Consider the following 19,096-nt stretch of genomic DNA (forward strand, 5'->3'; position numbering starts at 1 on the left):
CGCTTTGTCCTTGAACTGATGAGTCAGCAGCGTGGGTCCCAGCCTGGGCTGGTGAGTCATGCATGGCTGTGCCACTACCATCACCACTACCACCATCCACTGATGCCTGTGGTCTATCCATGCCAAGTGTAGCCACATCATCCTCACTATCACTACCTAAAACTGGTGTAGGGCCACAGGATGTACTCCGGGATGTACTCTGTCCCCTGGGCACAGCATAGGGTACACTACCCAAGTGCATGCGGCGGCGAACATACCGACGCTTCACTGGTGAATGTGATTCCTCACTATCACTACTCGAATGATCGTCGAGCGCAATAAAATCACAATCCACGTCACTATCATCATCATTACTGAAGTCAGAGGCCTGGCCATGCGAAAATATTAGTTTTCTCTTGCGTTGAGGCACAACCGACCGTGAGTCACGAGTGACCACACCAGCGGTAGAAGATTGAGGATCGTCAGGGTTTTCTGCACTATTATCGATATCCTGATCATTCCTTTCGGTCACTAACTGATCAAATCCGTAGAATTCGTCTTCATTTCCACTTCCATCAGTGTCAGACCTATCAGATTGGAAGAGAAGAGTCCCAATTTTCCGGGGAGTGAGAGCTGACTTGCGACGAGGCATGGTGAACAAGGGTAACTGAGCCGGCGTTCCCACAATGCTATGCGGGCGCCTAGATTTTTTGTTTATGGCGCACACCCACCACACAGACCCGTTCTCTCACATGTAGGCCTATGAGCGCTTTCGCGCTAAATTTGACTGAGCTAGAATTTTGGCGTAGATCTATGGTTTGGACACTCAACGTGAAGCCATAGATCTACGGGATGGACCCTGAAAGGGTTAAATTCACCCACATCACCACTATTTGCAGGCAGTTTCTTTACCAAATCTTCATGCAACTGCCTAGCCTTTTCACAAATAATCAAAAGTCATAAGAGTATCTCCTGCTAATTGTTTCTCATTTATCCACACCAATAATAACTTCTCAACCTCTTTGAGTACTGGTGATCTCATTTTTGTCAGCATAGTTACCCCCTTTGCAACAACAGCATCCTTGATTTCCTTTTTCTTGGCCACTATGGAACAGAAGATTGTGTAGGGTTTCTTATACATCCTGGACAGTTCGGCCACACTTGTACCACTTTCATATTGTTCAATGATGGTTTTCTTAAATTCAATCGTATTTCTCACCTTCTTTACCACAGGCTTGGCACTAGGAGCTTTCTTTGGAGCCATGGTAGCTTATTTAGTACTTGCAAGCACTAAAATAAATGGAATATTATGAAATATTTCGCTGGAGCACATGAGGGGACCTTCGCTCACTGGTAAACAATGCCAGACTGGCTGCCGCCACGGCTCACGCCATGGGTACGTGTCTCAGACGAACTACGACTCGCGAGTCAACCTATGAAAAGCGAGCCCATGTTTATACGAAAATACCCCTATGATTGGTGAAATTTACGATTGCCGGGAACTACGAAAAGCGGGGGACCACTGTACATGTATGTCTTCATTCTACCAATTGAGCATAAGACTGCCCATTCAACTCTTTAAACTACCCAATAAAGTAATTAGAAATTGGTGATTTGGCCAATTTCACACAAAATTCAGGAAGTGCCAATTTCAGAATAGGGTCCAGAATAAAGAATGCAGACATTCTTGACACTAAAATAACATTTTCTCCGTTAATTAGTCACATCTCCAGGACCCTCCTGTACTAGTCTTCCTTTCCATTTTGAATTTTTATTCTCACAAAAAAATAGATTTACTGTTATGCAGACTGTTGCAGTATTGTAATACGTGTATAAATGTCAGTGCATTCCTATATGCATATTAGACTGGCCAGTTGGACAAGTGACATTGTTGTGTACTCTGGAATATCGGCAAAATTGAACATTTCCTCTACTTTGCACTCAATTTCCAGCTTCTTTAAGTCCTGAAACCATTTAAAATCATCTCTATTTCTGTAACATATTTTCCATTCTATCAAATGAATCTAGGGAACTGAGAATACAGACATAAAAACCATATGAAAATACACTGCACAGTCACTGTTTTAAACCAAAAACATGGTTGCAGTTTTTTCCCATTATTCACTATGTGCTCTAAGATATTGTTTTATATGGTGCACACTCGCTTCATACTTATTCTCTCATATCTCGGATCAAATTTACCGCTCACAGCAAATCTGAGCTGAGCTCATGGCGTTGTACTACAGGACCAGCACTAGCTTCAAAACTGTGATACAATGGGACTGATCCTAAAAGGGTTTATAGACTGCAGGATAATGAATGATTTACTATAGCTCTAGTAGTCTTAAATTACGACAAGTAAGAAATGAGGATATTTCGCACAATTTTAAAAAATTTACCTTTTTTTTTTTTTTTTTTAGGTAATCTGACGGAGCTAGGGGCAATTATGGCAGAGTTTCCATTGGATCCTCAACTTGCTAAAATGGTGATTGCTTCCTGTGACTTCAATTGTTCTAATGAGATCTTGTCCATCACTGCTATGCTATCAGGTTAGTTACAGAAGGTAAACCATTAAAGTGTTGTTTAAATTAGGGGCCTAATTTTCGTTTTGATGTAAATTTTATATTTAATGTTCCATTTTTTGCTAAAGGCAAGCAAATCAAGTAAAACTTAAATATTTTGATAGTCATGTTAGACACTGATAGTAAAATCTACTCATTCCTAAAGACATAGGACTTTATCAAGTAAAGAATGAATTTAATATGATAGAACTCATTTTTAAGTGGTAGCTTTATGAATTTTGAAAAGGCCTTTTTTAGTATCAGATTTAGAAGTGCTGGATATGATGTACACCGTGTGACAATAACACTACTTGAAAAGTGAGTGTTATTAAAATGAGCAGCGCTGTGTTGGGACCACATCCATCCATCGTTCCTCCCATGGTCAAATATTTAATCTGAAAAGTGACTTGTCAGAAGCTTGAAGATGCCCAATCAAGAATTATGGCATCTTATTCTTCCTAACAAACTCGTTGAGTTTGATGGCCCAGTAGGAATGTTTGTGGTGGGAAGGTTGGAGGCTGTGGTTCTAATCTGGTGTAGCTCCCCTAGGTGGCTGAAGTAAAGTGTTGAGCAAGCCAGGAGGGGCGGTGCCCTTCGCGTTGTGAGGAGGGTGAGGCTTAATGTTTGGGCCGTACCCTCCCTCTCCCGCCGTCATGCGCGGCTGTGGTGGGGCCGGGTCGGTTTCCCAATTCTCGCTACAGTACCCCAGTGCTTTGTGCGCCCTAATGAAGCTAAGAAGGCTGCAGACGAGGCAAAGATGAGATTCGCGCACATAGATGGGGACCACCTCACGCTGCTGAACGTCTACCATGCCTTCAAACAGAGTAAGTATGGTGTAAATATTATTCAACCTTTTTCATTTTAATTGTCGAGAAGTACGATAGCTTTAAAGATAGTCAAAATGCAAAATGTAAATTCAGTCATTATAAGAAAAAATACACATTTAATTAAAATTATAGTGAAACTTTGATATAATGGACTAATAAGAGGAAAAGTGTCTGTTTAATCGAAAAAAAAAAAAACATTGTAAAAACATTGTATCAAAATGCTTGATTCAGTGGATGTAGTCTGTAATGTGCAGAAGCTATTGAACACTTACGCTAATGGATAAAATCTCGATGAAGTGGAGTGAATTCATTGTATGGGAGTCTTCCAGGCATGCAGTCTCTCCTCGCTCTATGATAGTTTGACTTGTAATATTTTGACTTTACAATGGTTTGATATCGATGTAGATTCTTTACTGTACAGTACTGTACATTTATTAAACCCTTTGAGGGTTGAGACCCCCCCTGCTCTCAAACTTGCTCTCAGGGTCGGTAAACTTTAAAAAAAAAAAAAAAAATCTTATGAAATTGTAGAAAATCTTTTTCAAAGTAATTAAACAAAAGTACCAAATTTGATGGAAAACTGATGAAATTATACTTTTGCAAATTTTGCTGTGTCAGTGATATTTACATATTGGCAATTTTGCCCACTTTGAATCTGATTTTAGGCCAATTACATTATTCCAGTCGAGTAAATTCTTGGCTATTTTGTTAGTATGCCTTCCATTCTATGGATTGAGTACAAGAAACTGCCCATTCATCTATTTCAATTACCCAATAAAATGATCAGAAATTGTTAATTTGGCCAATTTCACACAAAATTGAAGAAGTGCCAATTTCAAAGTAGGGTCCAGAATAAGCAGTGCAGACATTCTTGGCACTAAAATAACATATCCTCTGTTCATTAGTTATGCCCCTTGGCTTCTCCAATATTACACATGAATTCCATTTAGGTTTTTTATTCACACAAAAAATAAATTTACTGTTATGCAGACTTGTGCATTATTGTAATAATCATATAAATAATGTCAGTGCGTTCCTAAAAGCGTATTAGACTGGACAGATTGTCAAGTATGTGTTGGACAAGTGACGTCCAATACTCGGGAATATCGGCAAAAGTAAAAAATTTCCACTAACTTGAGCTCATTTTCAAGCTACTTTCAGTTTTGAAACCAATGAAAACCATTGTTTCTGTAATATATCTTCCATTCTATCAAATGAGACCAAGAAATTAAGAATACAACCATAAAAGCCATATGAAAATACACCACAAAGTCATTGCATTAAACCAAAAAATACGATCTTAGTTTTCCCCCCATTAACCCTTTCAGTGTTGACACCTCTGATCCTTAACCCTTTCAGGGTTTCCGACGTACTAATATGTCTTGTGCACCAGGGTTATTGACGTACTAGTATGCGTAAATTGTAGCGCCTTCAGATCTAGCGAGAGAAAGCTGGTAGGCCTGCATATGAAAGAATGCGTCTGTGGTCAGTGTGCACAGTATAAAAGAATCCTGCAGCACACAGTGCATAATGAGAAAAAAAAAACTTTGACCATGTTTTTGGTTTAAAACGGCAAATTTACGCTGTATTTTCGTGTGGTATTTATGGTTGTATTCTAGTTTGCCTGGTCTCATTTTATAGAATGGAAGACATAACAGAAATTGGGATGATTTTGAATGGTTTCACAATGAAAAGTACCTTTATATTGAGCTCGAAGTAGCAGAAATGTTCAATTTTTGCCAAAGTTCAAAAGTAAGCATATCATGCCACACGTCCAATACACATCAACTGGTGAGTTTAATATTCTTTCACAGGTGTGCTGATATTATTTATACCATTTCTACACTAATGCAGTCGTCTCCATAACAGTAAATCTTTTATTTTTTGTGAGAATAAAAATTCAAAGTGGAAAGCAAAACAAATGTAAGAGGGGGCTGGGGATGTGACTAATGAACAGAGGAAATGTTATTTTAGTGCCAGAATGTCTCTTGTTTATTCTGGATCCTATTTGGAAATTGGCATCTTTTGAAATTTGTGTGAAATTGGCAAAATTGCCAATTTCTGACCACTTTATTGGATAGTTGAAATCGATAAATGGGTGGTTTCTTGTACTCACTCGAGAGAAAAATGGAGTTCTTGCAAAATAGTTATGATTTTTGTCGACTAATACACTGGAATTGGCCGAAAATAGGGCTCAGTGGGGGTGATGTTGCCGATGCGTAAGCATCGTTGAGACCGCAAACTTCACGAGAGTGTAATTACGTAAGTTTTCCATCAAATTTCATACTTTTTGGTGTCATTATGATCAGTAAAAGATTCTCTAACATTTCACAAGAATTTTTTTTTTTTTTTCCAAAAAATTTTTGACCCCGAGAACAAGTTTAGGAGAGGGCCTCTCGACCCTGAAAGGGTTGACCCTTTGACTGTTTCGGCCGTATGTATGCGTCTTACAAGCCAGTGTTTCGGATGTATATATATTCAATAATTCTAGCAGCTTCAAATCAAGCAGGAGAAAGCTGGTAGGCCCACATACGAGAGAATGGGTCTGTGCGGTCAGTGTGCACTGTATAAAAAAAATCCTGCAGCACACAGTGCATAATGAGAAAAGAATAAACCTCCAACCTTGTTTTTGGTTTAAAACGCCAACTTTGAGGTGTATTTTCGTATAGTATTTATGGTTGTATTTTTGTTTTCTTCGCCTCATTTGATAGAATGGAAAGCATATTACAGAAATAAAGATGATTTTGATTAGTTTCATGATGAAAAAAACCTTGAAGTTGAGCTCAAAGTAGCGGAAATGTTCGATTTTTACCAATGTTCAAGAGTAAGCATATCACACCACACATCCAGTACTCATCAGCTGGGAGTCTAATATTCTTTCACTAGTGCACTGATATTATTTATGCCTTTTTTACAATAATGCAGTAGTCTGCATAACAGTAAATCTTCTATTTTTTGTGTGAATGTAAAATCAAAATAGAAAGCAAGAGTAATATAAGAGGGGCCTGGAGATGTGACTAATGAATAGAGGATATGTTATTTTAATGCCAAGAATATCTACATTGTTTATTCTGGACCCTTTTTTGAAATTGGCATCTTTTTTAATTTGCGTGAAATTTGCCAAATTGCCAATTGACAGTTGAAATCTGTCAGTGGGTGGTTTCTTGTACTCAGTTGATAGAAAAAATGGAGTTCTAAAGAAATAGCTGTGAGTTTGGTCGAGTGTAACAGTGGAATTGGCGAAAAATAGGACTCAGTCGGCGAAATCGCCGATGCGTATATATCACTGAGATTGCTAACTTCGCGAGAGCGTAATTCCATAAATTTTCAATCAAATTTTGTACTTTTGGTGTCATTACCATCAGGAAAAGATTTTTTATTTCATAAGAAAAAAATAATTTTTTTATTCAAAAAATTTTGCAACACCAAGAGAGACTTCAGGATTTAGGGTTGTGACACTCAAAGGGTTAACTCAGTGTGTCAAAAAAATGAAAAAAAAAAATTATTTTTTTATGAAATGATAGAATCTTTTCCCGATGGTAAGGACACCAAAAGTGCGAAATATGATGGAAACTTAAGAAATTACGCTCTCATGAAGTTAGTGATCTCGGAGATATTTATGCATTGGCAGTTTCGCCCACTTTGCGCCCTATTTTCGGCCAATTCCATCGTTCCAGTCAACTAAAATCATAGCTATTTTGCTAGAACTCCATTTGTTCTATTGACTGAGTACAAGAAACCACCTATTTACCGATTTCAACTACCCAATAAAGTGGTCAGAAATAGGCAGTTTGGCCAATTTCACACAAATTTCAAAAGAAGCCAATTTCAAAGTAGGGTCCAGAATAAACAATGCAGACATTCATGGCACTAAAATAACATTTTCTCTCTTCATTAGTCAAATCTCCAGGTCTCTTATTACTCTTGCTTTCCATTTTGAATTTTTATTCTCCCCAAAAATAGATTATTTACTGTTAGGCAGGCTACTGCATTATTATAATTGTATAAATAATGTTAACCCATTTGTGACTATGTATTAGACTGGCCAGTTGGACACGTATTGGAGAGTGACATCATTTGTTTACTCTTGAACATCGGCAAGAATTGAACATTTCCACTACTATGAGCTCAATTTCAAGGTACTTTTCATCATGAAACCAGTCAAAATCATCTCCATTTCTGTAATATGTCTTCCATTCCATCAAATGAGACCAAGAAAATGAGAATGCAACCATAAATACCATATGAAAATACACGGCAAAGTCGCTGCTTTAAACCAAAAAGTTTTTTTTCCATTATGCACTACATGCTGCAGGATTTTTTTTATACTGCACACACTGACCATACAGATTTGAAGGAGCTAGAATTTTGGCATAGTATTAAGGGACCAACACTGGCTCTCAAACCGTAATATTACGGGACCAACACTGAAAGGGTTAAGCACTGGTTGCCGTAGGATTTTTTTATACAGTGCACACTTACTACATAGACCCGTTCCGTAATATTTAGGCCTAAATGTACCACTCACAGCTTATCTGAGCGATTCGAATTCATGGCGTAGAACTATGGGACCCACCCTCATAGGGTTAATAGGATACACTTGTATTCATTATTTATTTTTCAGTACTGGTATTTAGTAATTATTTGTTTATTTACTTAATCAGTGACAGTAGTTATTTATTTACTTATCATATGTTCATATTCGACTTTGAATATTTCCAACTTAGGATGTGTTCATTGGAACATAACCCCATCGTATGTCGAGGAGCACTTGTACCACCACTAATGAACAAAATCTCAATGTTGTGGTAGACCTAGTCCATTCATTGCATGAAACATTTGCCCAGCCAAATAAGTTGTCAGATATATATGAAATCCTTTACATGTGGGTCCATTATATTGAAGTTTTACTGATGTAGATTAAAACACATTATTTAAATGAATAGTATATTCAGACTTTGATTGTTTACGAGAGAATTGCTGTGTATGCCTTTAGTTAAGAATAAAAGTAGTACAGCTTTTAAAAAAAATTCCAGTTAAAAATACTGCTAGTTAATAAAAGCATGTTAGTTATGTTTGCTGCAAAGATAAGATGCCATTTGCCATTTTACTATTGGTCCTATTAGTTTGAATCTTAACTAATTTAAGCTTTCTTTTCTCTGATCCATTATATACCGGTAGATATGGAGGATGTGCAGTGGTGTTACGACAACTTTGTGAACTACCGTTCGCTCAAGTCGGCAGACAATGTTCGTCAACAGTTATCTCGTATTATGGACCGTTTCAGTCTAAAGAGAACTTCAACTGACTTCAATTCCCGTGACTACTATATGAATATTCGAAAAGCTCTGGTTTCAGGGTTTTTTATGCAGGTAAATGCTGTTGAAATCAGGTAAACTATTTGGAGTGGAAAGGTGTTATAGGTGAGCAACAATATAGTCCTACAGGAAAGCCCTGAGACTTGAATACAAAATTTAGCAGGTGTTGACCAGGCTTAGATTGTTTATGGCTGCTCGGGTTTTTTTTGAGAGGGCATTTAACAGGATACTTCCAAGAATTATTGCATCTCTTATTAACCCTTTCAGGGTCAGCAGGCCCTCTCCTAAACTTGTTCTCAGGGTCAGAAAATTTTGAAAAAAAAAAAAAAAAATTATGAAATGATAGAGAATCTTTTCCCGATCATAATGGCTCCAAAAGTATGAAATTTGATGGAAAACTTAGGGAATTTTGCTCTCACGAAGTTAGCGGTCTCGACGATGTTTACACATCGGCGATTTCGCCCACTTTGAGCCCTATTTTCGGCCAATTCCAATGTACCAGTCGACAAAAATCATAACCATTTCGCTAGAACTCCATTTTTTCCATCGAATGAGTACAAGAAGCCCATTTACTGATTTCAACTATCCAATAAAGTGGTTAAAAATTGGCAATTTTGCCAATTTCACAAATTTCAAAAGATGCCAATTTCCAAAAAGATCCAGAATAAACAAGACAGACATTCCTGGCACTAAAATAACATTTCCTCTGTTCATTAGTCACATCCCCAGGCCTCTGTTATGTTTCTTTTGTTTTCCACTTTGAATTTTTATTCTAAAAAATAGAAGATTTACTGTTATGCAGACTACTGCATTAGTATAGAAATGGTGTAGAAATGGTATAAATAATATCAGCGCACTTGTGAAAGAATATTAGACTCGCCAGATGACATGTATTGGACGCATGGCATGTTTTGTTTACTTTTGAACTTTGGCAAAAATCGAACATTTCTGCTACTTGGAGCTCAATTTCAAGGTACTTTTCATTGTGAAACCAAATCAAAATCATCCCAATTTCTGTAATATGTCTCCCATTTTATAAAATGAGACCAGGAAAACTAGCATAAAACAATAAATAGCATACGAAAATACACTGCAAAGTCGCTGTTTGAACCAAAAACATGGTCGGAGTTTTTTTTTCTCATTATGCACTGTGTGCTGCAGGATTTTTTTTTATACTGCGCACACTGACCACATAGACCCATTCTTTCATATGTAGGCCTACCAGCTTTCTCTAGCCAGATTTGAAGGAGCTAGAATTTGTGTGTACTAGTATGGCACCAACCCTGGTGTGCAAGCTGTACCAGTATGGCACCAACCCTGAAAGGGTTAAATATATAGATATACTCGAGTCCTCGAGGTGGGAAATACAGTGCCTGCCCTCTGAAGGAGGGGCGGGATATGTGCAGTTTTGAACTGTAGTATCGGCAACCCTCTGGCAAGACACTGATACCAAGTGATGGTGAAAATGTTTCTTTTTTGGGTCACCCTACCTCAGTGGGAGACAGCCAATGTTAAAGAAATATACTGAAAATCCCCCAGATAGTGAGGATTATATTCCTAAAATTTTGCAAATCCAGAGTTGGGAAATACCACTAAATTCTGCCTATATTTAATAATTAATTTTTCAGTAATATGTTGGTAAACAGCAACCACCCAGGGAGGTACTTCTGTCCTGCCAAATCAGTGCAAGGCAGAAACCTGTATCTGTTTTACATGCTACTTTTACATACATGCATGTACACATACATATCTGGCTACTTTTACTATACATGCATGTACACATTTATGTATACACACCCAACTGAATTTTCTTTGTTTTATCTTACAGTTCTTGTTCTTATTATTTTTCTTTCATATCCATGGGGAAGTGGAATAAGTATCTTTCCTCCGTAAGCCCCGCCAGGAGCAGTGGGATAGTAACCTTTTTTCCCATACAGCTTACTAAAAAATAAAAAGTGGAAAACCTTTAAATTGAGATGTTTGAATGTGCTTGGATGTAGTGCGGATGATAAGAGGATTGTGGATATTATGAATGAAAAGCTGGATGTCTTGGCTCTGATATGTAGACAAGTGTTTACATTTTAGCATATAAGTGAACAATAATTAGATAAAGGTAGGGAAGCTTTCATTGCATTTATAGATTTAGAAAAGGCATATGATATGGTGGATAGGGGAACTATGTGGCAGATGGTGCAAGTGTATGGAATAGGTAGTAAGTTACTAAATGCTGTAAATGAGGATAGTGAGGCTCTGCTTAGGGTGTGTAGGAGAGAGGGAGATTGCTTTCCAGTAAAAGTAGGTCTTAGACAGGGATGTGTAATGTCACTGTGGTTGTTTAATATATTTATAGATGGGGTTGCAAAAGAAGTAAATGCTAGGGTGTTGGGGAGAGGGGTGGGATTAAATTATGGGGAATCAAATACAAAATTGGAGTTGACAGTTACTTTTTGCTGATGATACTGCACTATGGGAGATTCTAAAGAGAAGTTAGTGGGTTAGTGGACGAGTTTGGGAGGGTGTATGAAGGCAGAAAGTTAAAAGTGAACATAGATTAGAGTAAGGTGATGAGGGTATCAAATGAGTTAGGTAAAGAAACATTGGATATCACATTGTAGGGAGGGAGTATGGAAGAAGTGAATGTGTTCAAATATTTAGGAGTAGACTTGTTAGCAGATGGGTATATGAAGAACGAGGTTAACCACAGAATTGATGAAGGATTAAAAGTGAGTGGTGCATTGAGGTATTTGTGGAGACAAATATCCATGGAGGCAAAGAAGGGAATGTACGAGAGTATACTGGTACCAACAATCTTATATGGGTGTGTTACAAAATCCAGAGAATACTAGAGGGTCAACTATTGATTCCCCTCTAGCATCTAGCCTGTATCTGGTTTTGTAACAGTTTGTCAGAATAAATTCTAGCCTAGTTATCCAGTAGACATAATAGTGCTCTGGGACTCCAACTGATAGAACTTAAACCAACGAAATAAAATTTGAGATCTTTAATAACAAGTGTCTAGGTGGAGAACATCAGAGCAAATAAGTTTGATATGGTTTAGGATACAAGTTCCTACACTTCTCTTGTAGTTCAATATTAAATTGTACATATAGTAGTGTAGTTCTGAGGGCACATTTCATATCAGTATGACTTTTAAGTGCTATTGAGTATGTAGCTATGACGAATTATACTCAGATGAAAAATGTAATAATGTGCGTACAAGTGTGTTGTGAGAATGTGTGTAAATTTTCAAAGTGCTTGTAATGTCTTGGTACGACTACCTACCTGGAGTCTACCTGGAGGGTATTCTGGGGATCAACGCCCCAACGCCCTGGTCCATGACCAGGCCTCCCGGTGGATGAGGGCCTTATCAACTAGGCTGTTACTGCTGGTCACGTGTAGTCCAACGTACGAACCACAGCCTGGCTGATCTGGCACTGCCTTTAACCCTTTGAGGGTCGACAGGCCCTCTCCGAAACTCGTTCTCAGGGTCGGCCAAATTTAAAAAAAAAAAAAATTATTTTCTCTCATGAAAAGATAGAGAATCTTTTCCCGATCATAAAGACACCAAAAGTTTGAAATTTGATAGAAAACTTACGGAATTATGCTCTCGCAAAGTTAACGGTCTCGGCGATGTTTACGCATCGGCGATTTTGCCCACTTTGAGCCCCATTTTCGGCCAATTTCACTGTACTAGTCGACAAAAAACATGAATATTTCGCTAGAACTCCATTTTTTCTATCGAATGGGTGCAAGAAACCACTCATTTATGAAATTCAACTATCCAATACAGTGGTCAGAATATAGCAATTTTGCCAATTTCACACAAATTTCAAAAGATGCCAATTTCCGAATAGGGTCCAGAATAAACAAGAAAGAAATTCCTGGCACTAAAATGACATTTCCTCTGGTCATTAGTCACGTCTCAAGGCCCCTCTTATATTCTTTTGCTTTCCACTTTGAATTTTTATTCTCACAAAAAATAGAAGATTTACTGTTATGCAGACTACTGCATTAGTGTAAGAAATGGTATAAATATTATTGGTGCACTTGTGAAAGAATATTAGACTCACCAGTTGACGTGTATTGCACGCTTGGCACAATTTGTTTACTTTTGAAGTTTGGTAAAAATAGAACATTTCTGCTACTTTGAGCTCAATTTCAAGGCACTTTTCTTTGTAAAACCAGTCAGAATCATCTCAATTTCTGTAATATGTCTTCCATTCTATAAAATGAGACCAAGAAAACTAGAATACAACAATAAATACCATACGAAAATACACTGCAAAGTCGCTGATTTATTAAAAAAAAATGGTCAAAGTTTTTTTTTTCTCATTATGCACTGTATGCTGCAGGATTTTTTTTAGACTGTGCACACTGACCACATAGACCCATTCTTTCATATGAAGGCCTACCAGCTTTCTCCCACTAGATTTGAGGCCGCTAGAATTTATGAGTACTAGTACGTCAAAAACCCCTACACGTAAGATGTACTAGTACGACGAAAACCCTCAAAGGGTTAAGTATTTGTCCAGCTCCCTCGTGAAGACTAGACCCAGACTTAAACAGTGACTGACAACAAATCCTCAAATGATCTATCTTCTCGACCATCAGGGCAATCAAAACAGCTTGCTTGAACAATAACGTACAAAGCAGCAATAAGCAGCAGCACAGCATCAGGAACAAGGAGACAAAATAAGGACCCTAACTAGGGATCATCAGCAGATCTTCCATAAAAGACATAAAACTCCCTTAATGCTAAATCTAAGTTTAGCATAAACAAATCCCCGACTACGACAGTGCATAATGACACGAAGTAGGTCAGAAGCTTTAGCTTGGGATCTGGGTTGAACAAAGTGTCTCCACACAACCTCTGCAAAATGTCAAAAATCACTAAATCTGAACAGTGCTCTGTGAACATTTACACACAGTTACAAGTATGTTTTGGCTCTCCCACAAAATCATACTATACCAAAATCAGAGCAAATCATGAACAAACAGCCAGAGATGAGAGAAAAGAGAGGTGCTTCTAGGACAAACAGCAGATCTTGAGAGAGAGTGAGGCAGGGAAGGTAGTCTCCCACCTCAGGTGCAATCACATGACTAGCCAGTGCTACCCCAGCGATGCCGGCAGGTAAACAAATGAGCCGGTAGTTAGCAAGGCAGTTTGTGAGGGTGGGCAGCCAGTCATAGCTCTCCAACAGTGAGAGGTATAAATTATTATATCTTCCCTACTTTCATAAACTAATATAAAAGTCAGATAATAAAAAGCAAGACATTTTCAGTTTAGCTATTAATGAAAATCTTCTTTCAACAAACCGGCCATATCTCATCAAGGCAGGGTGGCCCAAAAAGAAAAACAAAAGTTTCTCTTTTTAAATTTAGTAATTTATACAGGAGAAGGGGTTACTAGCCCCTTGCTCTCGGTATTTTAGTCACCATTAATGAAAATATCGACTATATAAAATTATATGAAAGAAGAATATATACATATACTACATTACAGTGTGAAGCATGGGTTGTAAATGCTGCAGCAAGGAGAAGGCTGGTAGACATGGAGATGTCATATCTAAGGGCAGTGGGTGGTGCAGATATTATGCAGAGAATTCATAGTGTGGAAATTAGGAGGAGGCGTTAAGTTACTAAAAGTATTATTCTGAGGACTGAAGAGGGGTTGCTGAGGTGATTTGGTCATTTAGAGAGGATGGAACAAAATAGGCTGACTTGGAGGGTGTATAAATCTATAGTGGAGGGGTAGGGGTCATCCTAAGAAAGGATGGAGGGAAGGGGTAAAAGGTTTTGTGTGCAAGGGGCTTGGACATGCAGAAGGCATGTGAGTGTGTGTTAGATAGGAGTGAATGGAGACAAATGGTTTTGGAACCTGATGAGCAGTTGGAGTGTGAGCAGGGTAATATTTTGTGAAGGGATTCAGGGAAACCAGTTAGCCAGACTTGAGTCCTGGAGGTGGGAAGTACAGTGCCTGCAGTTTAACCCTTTCAGGGTCCAGAGGCCAAATTTCAAAAGGTGCACCAGTGTCCAAGAATTTTTCAAAAAATAATTATTTTTTTCTTATGAAATGGTAGAGAATCTTTTTCTGAAGGTGATAAAACAAAAAGTATGAAATTTGATGGAAAATTGACGAAATTATGCTCTCGCGAATTTTGATGTGTCGGCAATATTTATGCATCGGCGATCTTGTGGACTTTGACTCCCATTTTGGGCCAATTACATTATTCCAGTCGACCAAATTCTTAACTATTTCACTAGTATTACTTCTATTCTATCGATTGAGCACAAGAATTCGCCAAGTCAACTGTTTCAACTACAAAATAGTGATCGGAAATTGGTAATTTGGCCAATTTAATGCAAAGTTCAAAATACTCCAATTTCAAAATAGGGTCCAGAATAAACATTGCAGGCATTCCTGGCACTAAACTAACATTTCCTCTGTTCATTTGTTGCATTTTCAGGCTTTACTAATGAATTTCATTTTGATTTTTTATTCGCATAATGATTTTTTTATTCAAACCAAAAAATAGAAGATTTACTGTTGTGCAATATTGTAATAATTGTATAAATAATATCAGCAGGCGTGTATTAGATGTGCGAGGCCATTTGTTTACTCTTGAACATCGGCAAAAATTAAACATTTCCGCTACTTTGAGCTCATTTCAAGCCATTTCCAGTACTAAAACCAATCAAAATCATCTCTATTTCTGTAATATGTCTTCCATTCTATCAAGTGAGACCAAGAAATCGCAAATACAGTGGACCCTCGGCTAACGATGGCATCACCTTACGTTAAATCTAGCATACGATACATTTTAACGCAAAAATTTTGCCTCGGCTAATGCTAAAAAACTCTCCCTACACGAGCGCGCCTCAGTTGTCCTGTGGGTGCCAGTGTTTACAAGCCAGCCAGTGCGGTCACATCCATGCTTACAATTGGAACATTTCATATTATCACAGCGTTTTTAGTGATTGTACCTGCAAAATAAGTCACCATGGGCCCCAAGAAAGCTTCTAGTGCCAACCCTGCAGGAAAAAGGGTGAGAATTACTATGGATATGAAGAAAGAGATTAAGGAAATGTGTGCAAAGTGGCTTGAAGTGCAAACCTTTATGGATGAAAATCACCCTCACACAGCTATTGCAAGCCGTGCTGTTGACTATTACAGTGACAATGTTGTGAACCACTTTAGACAAATCATAAAGGAACGGGAGGTACAGGCCTCTAAGGACAGATATGTTGTGCGACAGAGGTCCAGTGACTCTCAAGCTGGTCCTAGTGGCATTAAAAGAAGGGAAGTAACCCTGGAAAAGGACTTGATACCTCAAGTCCTAATGGAAGGGGATTCCCCTTCTAAATTTAACAACTTCCACACTCTCCCCTCCTCCCATCCCATCAATCATCACCAGATCTTCAATAAAGGTAAGTGTCAGTTTATGTGTATTAAAATTAATATTTCATGTGGTAAAAATTTTTTTTTCATACTTTGGGGTGTCTTACACGGATTAATTTGATTTCCATTATTTCTTATAGGGAAAATTAATTCAGCTAATGATAATTTCAGCATATGATGAGCTTTCAGGAACGGATTAATATTGTTAGCTGAGGGTCCACTGTACAACTATAAAAAACAAAACTAAAAAAAAAAAATGCAAATTCGCTGTTTTAATTGAAATTTACGGTCATTTTTTTTCTCTCATTATGCACTATATGCAGCAGGATTTGTTTTATGTAGTGCACACATACCATATAGATGTATTCTCTCATATCAAGGCCAAAATTTGCCACTCACAGCTTATCAGAGTGAGCTGAGCTCATGATGTAGATACATATACGGTTTGGACTCTCAACGTAAAGCCGTAGATCTGTGGCACGGACCCTCAGGGGGTTAACCCTTTCAGGGTCCGAGGCCAAAATCTGAAGTCATGCACCAGTGTCCAAGAAATTTTGAAAAAAAAAAAAAAATTATTTTTTCTTACAGAATTAAAGAGCATATTTTTGTGAATGTAATAAAACAAAAAAAATAAGAATCTGATCAGTACTTACCGAGATACAGTGCCAAGAAGTTTATAGAAAATGATGTGGTGGTGGCAACATCGACGAATTCCACATACGCGCATTATATTATTTTGTTGTTTTAGTTGTTTTTTCTTTTCTTTTCCAATTTTTTTCTATTCCTACTAACATTTGGGGCCTGAGAGACCAATACTGTATCTTTCTTTCTTTCAACACACCGGCTGTATCCCACCGAGGCGGGGTGGCCCAAAAGGAAAAACGAAAGTTTCTCCTTTTGCATTTAGTAATATATACAGGAGAAGAGGTTACTAGCCCCTTGCTCCCGGCATTTTAGTCGCCTCTTACAACACGCATGGCTTACGGAGGAAGAATTCTGTTCCACTTCCCCATGGAGGACCAATACTGTATATAATTGATATATATATAAACTCACTGTATTGAACACAATAACCGCACTAAAGTTATTATCATATTATTGTTTACCACTGTTTTTATTACAATAAACATGCACAAATATTGTATAATACTAATGTTCTATCATATATTTACATATTTACAATCACTGGACATGGTTTTAGAACTGCTGGAGCTTGTGGAACTCCTTGAAACAAGGCACCATGCACAGAGGCACCTTACATTCCTCACACATAAACCGAGTGTCTTTGCGTCTTTGTTGCCGTCGTTTTGTTTGTGCACAGACAATGCATCTCTTCTGAGCAAATTTCTTTTGAGTTGAAGGAAGCTGTATTATGAAATGATCACCTTCTCTCCTCAAACGCTTGGGTATATCCTGAGGAATTCGAGGACCATGTTGTATTGCAGGTGTTGTTACCTGGTACTTCATTATGAGTTGTCTGACAACAGACAAACAAAATTCACCATACGGTGGTCTGTTACCAGTCTTTATTTGGTACATATTATATGCATTGAGCATTGAAATGTCCATGAGATGGAAGAAAAGTTTCATGTACCACTTGTAACTCTTACGAACACAGTCAACAAAACCAATCTGCATGTCACACTTCTCAACCAAGCGCATGTTTTGTGTATAATCAATCACTGACACTGGTTTTCGAATACGTTCATTAGTCACTCGATCATCTTTGCCACTGTCTTGCATTTCATTACGGTGAGTGGTTGTCAACAATGTGACATCTCGTTTGTCATGCCACCGTAATGCCATGATGTCATTGGCAGTAAACACCTGCACGTCATCACGAACACCTGCGTTGAGCCTGGGCATGTGTTTACGATTAGAACGCACTGTGCCACACACATCTGTCTTGTTCACTCGCATGAAATCACTGAGTAATGGGTTTGTGTACCAGTTATCGGTATATAATGTATGCCCCTTACCAAGATAAGGTGCCATCATGTTTCTCACTACGTCACCTGAGATACCCAATAACATCTTGGTATCTTTCAATGTTTTACTACCTGTGTATACAACAATATCCAACACCAGGCCACTGTCACAATCACAGAGTACAAACAGTTTTATACCAAAGCGGTTCCTCTTGCTCGGTATATACTGCTTGAATGACAGTCTACCTTTGAACAAAATCAAAGACTCGTCAATTACAAGATTCTTGAATGGATAAAAGTATATCCTGAACTTTTGTTTGAGATACATGAAAACATTTCTAATCTTGTATAACCTGTCACTTCTGTCAGGCCTGGTTTTGTCAGAGAAGTGCAACATACGTAACAGTAAGATAAACCTGTTCACTGGTATTATTTCACTGAAGACCGGGGTAGAAATTAGCCGATCTGTGGACCAGTATGCTTTTATATTATGCTTATAGACGTGAGGCATAAGCATTATTGTTGCAAAAAGCAAATACATTTCTGCAACAGTCGTCTCTTTCCACCTGTGTAGTCTTGACTGTGGTGATAAGATCGTATTTGCCATGGTGTACTGAAAATACTTCATTACTTTCCCTGGCAATAATTTCCATCAATGGCTGGTCAAAGAATAATTCAAAGAATTCCAGTTCATTGGCCGTGGTTCCCAGGGGACAAGTAGGTAGAATTCCACTTTGAGAGTCATCAAAGTGGTGAGGCTTGGGAACAAAATTGGGATTTTGCTGCCAATCCCACATACGGTTTTCTGGTGGATACTGGACATCATAGGCTGGTTGTACGGGTGGTTGTGGTTGTGGCGGGCTGGTGGCTGACGCTCCGCTTTGTCCTTGAACTGACGAGTCAGCAGCATGGGTCCCCGCGTGGCATGGTGAGTCACGCATGGCGGTGCCACTACCACCACCAGCACCACTAAGACCATCCACTGATGCCTGTGGCTCATCCATGCCAAGTGTAGCCACATCATCCTCACTATCACTACCTAAAACGGGTGTAGGGCCACGGGATGTACTCCGTCCCCTGGGCA

General features: G+C 38.4%; 1 protein-coding gene across 1 annotated transcript in view; it reads left to right on the plus strand.

Annotated features, from left to right (window-relative positions):
- Positions 1–19,096, plus strand: part of Dhx15 (DEAH-box helicase 15) — a 77,394-nt gene that overhangs the window by 43,427 nt on the left and 14,871 nt on the right. Inside the window, exons 9-11 of the mRNA XM_070096013.1 lie at positions 2,400–2,528; positions 3,242–3,364; positions 8,549–8,739. Coding sequence (XP_069952114.1) covers positions 2,400–2,528; positions 3,242–3,364; positions 8,549–8,739 — 443 coding nt within the window. The remainder of the gene's footprint in view (positions 1–2,399; positions 2,529–3,241; positions 3,365–8,548; positions 8,740–19,096) is intronic.

Source organism: Cherax quadricarinatus, chromosome 52 (genome assembly GCF_038502225.1).
Source record: "Cherax quadricarinatus isolate ZL_2023a chromosome 52, ASM3850222v1, whole genome shotgun sequence".
NCBI lineage: Eukaryota > Metazoa > Arthropoda > Malacostraca > Decapoda > Parastacidae > Cherax > Cherax quadricarinatus.